At 37.4% G+C, this 10,973-nt stretch overlaps 1 protein-coding gene across 1 annotated transcript; it reads left to right on the top strand.

Annotated features, from left to right (window-relative positions):
- Window positions 3,680–6,930, top strand: LOC109836476 (myb family transcription factor EFM-like). Its single transcript, XM_020404382.1, has 6 exons — window positions 3,680–4,205; window positions 4,787–5,129; window positions 5,203–5,332; window positions 5,588–5,664; window positions 6,069–6,139; window positions 6,357–6,930. The coding sequence occupies exons 1-6, from the start codon at window positions 3,871–3,873 to the stop codon at window positions 6,571–6,573; spliced, it is 1,173 nt and encodes a 390-aa protein (XP_020259971.1). The 5' UTR covers window positions 3,680–3,870; the 3' UTR covers window positions 6,574–6,930.

The following is a 10,973-nucleotide window of genomic DNA, read 5'->3' as shown; positions in this document are numbered from 1 at the left end:
TATAGGAAGCATATTTCTCTACATATTAGAAACATGGGTATGCTTGATACCAAGCACAAATTTTATGCTTGTTAGTGATGTGTCATATCCCCATCCACTCATTACTCATTTGAATGTGGTCCCACATTTGAATGAGTAGAGTATAGGAAGCATATTTCTCTACATATTAGAAACATGGGTATGCTTGATACCAAGCACAAATTTTATGCTTGGTAGTGATGTGTCATATCCCCATCCACTCATTACTCATTTGAATGTGGTCCCACATTTGAATGAGTAGAGGGAGATGTGGCACCTCACTACCAATCATAACTTTTTGTGCTTGGTACCAAACATACCCATATTTCTCTACATATGAGAAATATGGGTATGCTTGGTACCAAGCACAAATTTTATACTTGGTAGTAATGTGTCACATCCCCATCCACTCATTACTCATGTGAATGTGAGCTACATTTGAATGAGTGGAGGAAGATGTGACACCTCACTACCAAGCATAACTTTTTGTGCTTGGTACCAAGCATACCCATATTTCTCTACATATGAGAAATATGGGTATGTTTGGTACCAAGCTCAAATTTTATGCTTGGTAGTGATGTGTCACATCCCCATCCACTCATTAATAATGTGAATGTGGTCCTACATTTGAATGAGTAGAGGGAGATGTGACAACTCACTACCAAGCACAACTTTTTGTGCTTGGTACCAAGCATACCCATATTTCTCTATACATACACACACACACACACACACACACACACACATATATATATATATGTATATATGTGTATGTATATTTGTATATGTGTATATATATAACGTACTAGTATGTATATATATCTATGGTATAGGTATACGTATATATATAATATACATAATATAATCATAATATTATACCTAACTACATTATAGTAGGTAGGATATATTATATGTATTATAATTATAAACATATATATATATATATATATATATATATATTGACACACACACACACCAAATATTTTTTAAAACACTATATATATACATCTATATATACATATATATGTACATATGTCGACACGACACACACACACACAACACACACACACACACACCCCCACCCCAAAAACACACACACACACACACACACACACACCACACACACCAGCAGCACATATATATATACTATATAGGTATATATATCATATATAGTATAATATATATAACTAGTATATAGTATATACGTATATAATGTTGGATCTGAGAGGCAAATCTAGGGAGGAGTTGGAAGGATTGCTACAGTTTTTCGCCAAAACACAAAATATGCAATGAAAAATAACAAATAAAAGCGATAAACAAGATAACAAACTCCGTAATCAACCAACTAACAACACATGAGATTTTATAGTGGTTCGGATAAACAATCTTATGTCCACCCTTCTTTCTCATGAAGAACATTGCTTACTATCTCAAAAGTTCTCCTGAATCACAAACCTCATTAAGTAAGCTTGTGAGACCGCGCTATGGAATCTAATCAAAATCAATCATTTAACCTAACTCCCATGATTCTGACCCTAGCTAGTCCCAGTCCTTAGTTCAATTGGCTTTAATATGCCATCAAAGAAGTTCAAAGAAAAAGCAAACATACACAACTAAGTCCAGAATAAAAGAAAAATCTACAACCCTTTTTGATAAAACAAGCTATCCCTCAAAGATATTAGTGAAACTCAATGAAGAATGAGGAAGAAGGTCAATCCAAGGGCAACTCTCTTTGCTGCAACAATCCAAAGATGTTGTGCGCCCACTGATAAGAGCTTGATGAGGCTTTGAGGGTCAAAATCTTTAACTTGACCTCTCACAAAGTAAACCCTAGAACTCTCTTTCTCTCTCTCTCTCTCTCTCTCTCTCTCTCTCTCTCTCTCTCTCTCTCTCTCTTTCTCTCTCTCTCAATGATATAAACTCTCCAATATGTTAGGAAAGAAATATCTAAATTTGATAGAGATCGAAGATGTTACAAATGATGAACGATTTTGATTACTCTCTCTCTCTCTCAATGATATAAACTCTCCAATATGTTAGGAAAGAAATATCTAAACTTGATAGAGATCGAAGATGTTACAAATGATGAACGATTGTGATTAAAAATAAAAATATGTAATCAGCCGACTTTACCATTAATGGTGCCTCTCAACCACTTATGGTGTTGAGAGGATCAATGGTTGAGAAGCTCATCGATAATATGAATGTCTCTAGAGTCAAAATCATCGATGACGCATGTTGACCATCAATGATCACTTCTCATCGCCGATGATCAAGATCTTCCATACTTGTGTTTGAGCTGAAATAAGCATTTGAGCTGATTTTCACATTGTTTTGCATCATATACTTCTCATTCATGTATTTACTTGTAACATCTCAAATAAATATTAGTACCAAATTAGAGTTTGTTAGTACTCAAATAAGAGATCTTGTATGGACTACATCCTATCATTTCAATCATGTCATGATCCAATCAATATTTATTAATTATGATCAGTACTTATGCAACAAAATGTTCACAGTTATTTTGTTACTGAAAACCTCTATATATAACATTGTAACTACTTGATACATGAATAGGGTATTAAAAATTGANTACACTTGATATGAGAAAAAAGTGATGTTATAATTAGAGGAAATTCCTCCTAATCCTATATATTGCCATTGACCTACAATATTGTGATCATCTTATTTATGAAAAATTACTTTTTGATTATGACTATTTTTAAATAGTTTTTGGAAGGAAATGGGTTTAAAGAAAATTACACTTTCAAACTTTAGACTCATAGCGCAACTTTCCCTAATATTTATTAGAGGAATCTGGTTACCTTCCAGCCCAACTTCCTTATTAAAGTTGTTAGTAGTAGCAAGAAGGGAGATTCCCAACTCCTCCTTTAATCTTTTCTTTGCTTTTGGTCTTAAGATGAGGTTTGAGTTGGTTTTGGACCTTTAAAGGCAATAAGATATTCCTTACTTAGAGGTCCTAAATTACAAAAAATATTCTTTGGGAATGCACTAGATATCCCCTCTCTTGTGCTTTAGCCCTTGTGAAAGCTGATTAAGGGACTTATGTATGTTTGAGGTGCACCTTTTGAAAACAAGGAAAGGTTTCATTAGTCCCTTTTCTTTTTTTCAAATGGGGCTGTGTGAGAGAATCTTAGCATATCTTGTTTGAATTATATGTAGTATATGCTTTTTAAGCTTTTTAATTTGCTTCATTGATTAATCATGGGGGAATCATGGTCACTAGGAGGCCCTCACAAATATCTTATTCTAACAACTTTGTCAACACTAGAATATATCTATTGCAATTCTCATAAGGCTAGGATTAATCAGGAATAACTAAATGCATTTATCATTAATTTCTCCAAAATTACATTCTCTAGGTGTGGAATAAAAATATCAACACAAGAGGAAGATATTTTTTGGATGTGGTGAAATTGAATTAGGTGTGGGAGTACATCCAAAGGTACAAAAGGAAACGAGGTTCTTAAGCATAACATCAGCCTTGTGGCTAAGTCCTGTTGATTCCCTTGTGTTCATGAGACCCTGCAAAGCTTTTTATTTGCCTTTGTTCTTTGCAAGAAGTTACCATGCCCTAACTTTGCTTTATCCCTTTATCTTTTTCCCTTCTCCCTTTATTCCCCTCCCCTCAAGCTCACACTAAAAGGATGTGATCCCTCCCTTGATCCCTCCTTGTGTTCACAACTTCATTCTTAACGAACACACTCACTTACTCTCTCTAGCTCTCTTTCTCTCTCTCTCTCTCTCTCTCTCTCTCTCTCTCTCTCTCTCATATGTGAATGAGCTACAGTGAGCTTATTGAAGGATAGAACTAATTTTTAGAGTACTATGGCTTCTCCATCAGAGCTAACCCTAGACTACAAGCCTAACCCTAACAACTATCCTATGATGCAAAAGCCATTAGGAGATCAGAATGATCAACCAACGCAAAAGCTCGAAGACTTTCTCGCTCGCCTTGAGGAAGAGAGGCTCAAGATTGAAGCTTTTAAGCGTGAACTTCCCTTATGCATGCAACTGCTCAACAATGGTATAGGGATACTCCACTCTCATATATATATATATTTCATATGCAGAAGCCCACAATTAATTTCTCTTTTTTATCCTAAGAAAAATTACTTGTATAATCTCCACAATTTGGTACAGCTTTTGATAGAAACAAACTTTTAGATATAGTATATATGCAGAATTCATAGTTGCACTTATTTTTAGTTTTCTTGTATTTGTACACACTCCTCTCTCAAACATTCTTTTATGTTAAAAAACCCACAAGTTTTCTTCATATATAATTATTGGTATTTATGAGAAAATTTTCATGTACAATCTCTACAAACTAGTATAATTTTTCGTCGAGGAAAAAAAAAATCTTAAATACAACATATATGTCGAATTCATAGTTGCACCAGTCATAATTATGTTATATTTAAACTTCAAATGTTACATGAATTAGTACAGTAATTTCTGAAAAAACTTCATTTCTTAATTAACAAATGATATATAACAAATTAAAAATAAATAGATGATTGATAAACTACAAGGACCATCTTCATCTATACTAATTCATGTTAAAAGTTCATCAAAACATCTTGAAAGTTCAACAGAACATCGCTTCATCCGTGGTCACTAATAAAATTGTTGGTTAATTTTGAAGTGGAATTTGGTTCTTTAAACTTCTTGAGACATAGTCTCTACAAGCAGAAACCTAGGTTAGTATTAAACGATTAATTAATCTTTTATGTTATCCAAGGACTAACTTTTTTCTCTCCATTTTTTTTCTTAAAACTGCTATATATATCTTTGAATTCTACATCTATCCAATGCATCTTTCTTCAAATTCTTCCTACAACAACAACTACGGCCAAAAACCACCAGTCCTTGAAGAGTTCATCCCCATCACCAGCACTGGGCCCGATAAGCCGGCAACTACAGCCTCTGAAAAGCCCAATTGGATGCTCTCGGCGCAACTCTGGAGCCCACCATCTGACCCATCACCGAAGCCCATCGACACCAACAAGAACCGCAACGGCGGAGCTTTCCTCCCTTTTTCCAAGGAGAAGGCTAATGGTAATAATAATAACAGCAACAAAGGGGTTGGAATCGGCTTCAACGGGTTTCCCCCGATTTGGCTGCTTGCATCGCTAAAGAAGGAGGTGGAGGTGGTAGGAGAAGTTACTGACAGTGTCCCCCGCGACAGCGGCCGCTGGAAGCGGGAACAGGAAGGCGAGGCGGTGCTGGTCGCCGGACTTGCACCGGCGATTTGTCAATGCTCTTCAGATGTTGGGGGGCTCTCAAGGTGATATGGGTTGATTATTGTTCTTAATTTTGATTAATTGGTATACATACATAGTTTTTTTCCCCCACGTTAACATTCATATATATGTTTGATATTATGATTGAATGTGAGAACATTTTCTTCCACTTAAATGTTTATTATATATGTTTTGATTTTGTTTCTTTATGCATGCGTTTTTTTCTCACTTTTTGAGTTTTTGTTCATTTTTATGAATGAGTAACTTACCAGTTATTTTTGTCTCTGAATTGAAAACAGTTGCTACACCAAAGCAGATTAGGGAGCTGATGAAAGTTGATGGGCTCACCAATGATGAGGTTAAAAGCCATCTTCAGGTATACCTCCATATCTCTCTGCTAATTACTTTATATAAATAACTAGTTAAAAAAAGAGTTTAATATAACTTAATTTTTTTGTATCTATTTTAATTAGTAACCCATTAATTAATTTTCATACACACACACACCCACCCTCCATCTTCATAAGTTGTGAAAGTATAATTAATGACAGTCTACTGGGTTCCATGATGAATGTCATATATTTTTCAAATTTATGTCTTATTACTGATCAGCAGCTCATTAAAGTATCGAAGAGATTAAACAGAAAAAAGAAATAGGACAGTTCACTTTGACATTAATTCAATTAATACTATGATAACTATTTATCAAATATCTCTCTAAGTTGGTGAATATTTAACTTAACATTAATTTTTTCTTTTTCTTTTTTTTTCCTAAAATAGAAATACAGGCTTTCCACCACGCAGGCCACTCCAGCCCCCACAACCTCCGCACGCCAGCAGCCCCTCAGCTAGTAGTCCTCGGCGCGCATCTGGGTACCACCTGAATACGCGCGCGCCGCAACAGGGCCCCGGCATCTACCAGCTGCCCCACCGCGCCACTACCCGGTTCTCCCACCACCCGCGGCCCCCACCATCCAGACTTCTACCTCTCGCAGCCGCCCCACCACCAGCGCCAGCTCAGCCGCTCTGGCCCTACCGCCGGCCGTGCCCTTCGCCACTCGCCTGCAGTCGCCGTCGAGCTCCTAGCCTTCCGGCAGCTAGTGCGGGGGACCTCTCCGAGAGCATCGACGATGGCGACGGCGGAGAAGAGCGAGAGGTTGAAGAAGAAGACGACGAGGATGACAATGACGAGGAGGTCATGGAAGAAGTGAAGGTTGAAGACAAGGCTCTTGTTGTTGCAGTGGACAGCAATGGCAGTGGGGGTGACGTGGCGCTGAAGTTCTAGGGTTTTAGGGGAGCGAGGGTTTTGAGGCTGGGTTCGTGGGATAAGGACAAGCGAGGGGATCGGATTCTTGTCTTCTTGTTGGTGGGAAAAGGTTGAGGGTTTGTGATAGTTGGGTTGGTGTTAGATCTTTTGAGAAAAAAGTGGATATATCTTGGATTTGGTTGTCTTAATTAAAAGGAGATGAGAAAGATGTGAGGAGATCAGAGAAAAATTGGACCTAATTTAACCGGATGTGAAAATAAAATTATTGATGTCGATCTGGATATTTTTACCATTCTGGGGTTAGTTTATATACTTTATGTATAGATACGTGTACTTCTAATTCTACTTTATGTATAGATACGTGTACTTCTAATTCTACTAAAGCATATTATAATGTCGATCCCGTCGCCGTCGTCACCGCCGTCACCACCGGAGTTCACCGGAAATTAGAAATTAGGGCATTAAAAAATTTTAGATAAAATCTTTAATATTTTTTATTTTTTCTCCTAAATTTTTACATATTCTCACTATTTCATGCTAATAACTTATTTAAATTTAGATTTTGAAATAATTTTTGAAATATTTATGAATTTTGTGAAGAAAAATTAAAGAAATTTGTGTATGAAGTTAAAGGAAAAATTATCAAAAATTGTAAAAGTTAGTGAATTATAAAGGTTTGACATTTGAATGTTAGAGGATTTAATGGTAAATAGTATTTTTTTGTATTTTTTGTGTAATATTGATATTGGAATTTTTTTACTTTTCAGAGGTAATGATGAACGATTGAATCCTAATTCTTTATTCATATGATAGAAATATTAACTATCTCGAGAATAATATGCCCGTATATGAAGGAGGTGTGACGAAGCCGTTGTTAATATCAAAATCATGTACTTTCGATGAATTGGTTAATGACTTACACAAACTTACATTAACTAATCCACGTGAGTATCACCTCAATATTATTTGCAATTTAACTGTTATAGGGAACAGAACAAGCGACATTCAAATCTCAAGTGACTACAATATGGGTCTTATTGGAATATTGCATGACAAAAAATGTTCGGTGGAATTATTTATTAAAAAGCATCATAGAAATTTGGCAAATCGGTGAATCACGATGGAGTATACTATCGCATGTTGGAGGACCTTGAAGTTGACTCTACCGGTTTTTTTTATCTCTGCAATAAGATATAGGATGGACACAATCATAATACTTGAGCGGACCTTCGCTTGTGGGCACTTCAAATGCCTTCGATGACTGCACTCCCTATCAATATATAATGTCTTCCACATGAGTGACGATAGATGATGATAATGCAAGTGTCAAATCTGAGGATGATGACGAAGAGGATGGCTTACAAATCAATAGCATAATGTGTTTGATAGATAGTGATGAAGAGGACAACCAATATATTGACCGATGTTACTCTAACAATGAGTATGCCGTGTTAGAGGATCTGTCGCTCGATGAATTTCATGGAGAAGAATGGATTGATAACTCCACGACAGAAAGTATTCCTATCGGCACTAATTTAGATGATAATACACAAGGCGAGGACTTCTCATTCAGAAAGGGTAACTTATTTGAAAGCAAAGAGAAATTGATTCATGCACTTCGTTTGTGGGCTATCCAAAAAATGTTAAGTTTAGGCAGACAAAAAGCAATGTAATAAGCTATAATGTAGTTTGTTTTTATTACAAAGATGGTGAGGAAGAAGATAGTAATGGGCACCACAACGGTAATGCAAAATATCCTTAGAAACTTAATTCATGCTTGGGGGTAAGAGTAGGTGGGCAATTTAAAAAAAAAACACACTACAACGGACTTTACACATGTAGCAATCCTCGATTAGAGATGAATCATAAACAAGCGTCCGCCTCTTTCATATATCAATTGGTTATGCCTAAACTAAGGGAGGATCATGATCTAAGACCAAAGGATATTCGTATTTTTGTGCATAAAGCGATCAACTTAGATGTATCATACAACAAGTGTTGGAATGCTTGGAGGAAGGCGATGATAAAAATATTCAGAGATTAAGATAAATCTTACGAGATCTTACCACATTATCTTGAAGCACTCAAAAAAAATCCGGGGACAGTGTATGAAGTATCATTAGACCTTGTTGATGGCGGAGATAGATGATTTATAGGGGTATTTTAGGCATTTGGCCTTACATTGAGGGATTCAGATATTATCGTCCTCTTCTTAGCATTGAAGACACCCACTTGTATAGTAAATATAAAGATGTTTTGCTTGTTGCAATCGGAATAGATGCAGATGGCAGTTTATTTCTTTTGGCCTTTGCAGTGGTTGATGCTAAAAACACAAAAAATTGGGCATTGTTTTTTTTGCTTGCATTAGATATCATATCTCTAGTGTGTGAACACGGTCGATTATATTCATATATAATAGGATGAAAGGAATTCCAATAGCACTCCAACAATATTTTTCATCGTCACAGCAACATTGATATTGTTGCGACATATTAGAGATAACTTCAAGAGGAAGCATGGACAAGTGCAGCTGCAAGATCTTCTTTGGCAAGCTGGATGTGTAACGAAAAAATTAGTTTGAGCAACTACGGGAGAGGACTAAGTCCATTTCATGAGTTGTACATGATTGGATCAAGACTAGTTTGGGTTCGAACAATGTTGATAGGTGGGCTTTATGTAAAGATGACGAGAAACAGTTTTGTATGATGACCACTTGATCTCGGTTACAACTTGATTACAAAAGAGAGGAAAACGAATTTGGTTTTCCCCTTTGTTTAAAACTGGGTTCTTCTCGGTAGCGATGGAATGCCTCCTTCAATTGCTCGCGTTGAATTTGCTCTCCGTTGACGATCCGACCGTCTTCTATCTCGTGGGAACAATAAACTTTTGTGGAAAGTTTAATAGATAACTCTGAATGAGTTTAAGAACTCTGAACGAGTTTGAACTCTGTGAGTAGAGTTGTTGGAACCGAAAATTCGGTTAATGATCAAGCTGTCATTCTGTTGCTGACGAATCCCCTCAGATTTGATCCTTTGAGATTGATTCAAAAATCCTATCTTTAAGGATTTCGCTGCTACCAAATCTCCAAACCCGAGTGGTTTTTATCCTTGCTAAATCTTCTCTTTTCAAAGAGCCAGCCGCCAGCCCCTTAACTCAGTTGAGTTTGTTGAGCTTTTATAGGGGGATAAGAGGTTGTAACTGACCCCTATATCCTCTCCTACGTGGGTGAAAACCCCTCAGAACGTGGGGTAAACGGTTTTGGAGCCGTTCAACTCATGTTTGAACGAGTCAAACGCCCATTCTGGCGTTCAGAACCCAACTTCGCTTCTTAGGATTGAGACGCGAGGTTGGGTGTTAGCTGAACACCATTGAACGCGAGGGTCGCTCGCGTTTTGGCTTGTTGCCTGCTTGTAAACGCGGGGGTCATTGTTGGTTGGACCCCTACGAACGCGAAGGTCGCTCGTGTTTGGATTGTGGCTTGGCGACGCGGGGGTCAGCGTTGATTGAACTTTCCAAATTGGTGACGCGGGGATGACATCCGCGTTTCAGAAGGAGCTTTTTGACTTGTAGCTTCTTCTGTGAAGCGTTGCGAGGACCGTTGTTCAGTAATCTTGGCTTTAGCTGTTGTGGAGTGTGAAAGTCGTCAGATTGTAACTTTCACTATAGATTGTGAAGACTGCAGAATATAGTTTTCATCCGTTGTCGGAAGTGTCGTTGAATTGTAACTCCTCTCGATCTATGTGAAAAGCCCTCCATTCGCAACTTTCGTTCACCGACCCGAAAGCTATTTGATGGTAGCTTTCGTTGTAGGAGCTAGACGGGAATCAACATCCATAGTGTTTTGAAGATGAATATTTGCCCACAGCTCTCTACCAAACAACTATCTGATTGTATGTTTCGGTTGTCGGCGCGAAAGCTATTTGATTATAGCTTTCGTTGTGAGAGTTTGACGGGAATCAACATCCATAGTGTCTTGAAGACGAATATTTGCCCACAGCTCTCTACCAAGCAACTCACCAACTAAGTCCAGCCTTTTATTTCTGAAATCATCCCACTACTCATCAGCATCTCTAATAGTTGTTAATATAATATTAGTGCTGTTGTCGCAGCCATCAAGATCAATCATCTCAGAAGTGAGGTCGTGTTTGTGGCGATTGTGGAGTTGCGGATGCAGTGATTGGGAAGTCGTCTGATTGTGACCTCCATTGTCGGAGCTTATTTGGATAAGCTATCTATTGTGATTTTTAGACAGCCTACAGAACCCCCTCCAAAGTTTTCGAAAGTCCGCGGTTGGCTGGGACGAATTTTCGGAATACTTTGGATCCAAAATTTAGTGGATTGATTGCTCCCTCCGTTTGATCGGGCCGGATGATTTCACCGTTGTTGATTGTGATCTATCTGTACTCCTCCAATAGACT

Source organism: Asparagus officinalis, chromosome 1 (genome assembly GCF_001876935.1).
Source record: "Asparagus officinalis chromosome 1, Aspof.V1, whole genome shotgun sequence".
NCBI lineage: Eukaryota > Viridiplantae > Streptophyta > Magnoliopsida > Asparagales > Asparagaceae > Asparagus > Asparagus officinalis.
Note: the sequence above shows the minus strand (reverse complement) of the source record. Positions and strands in the feature narration are given on the sequence as shown.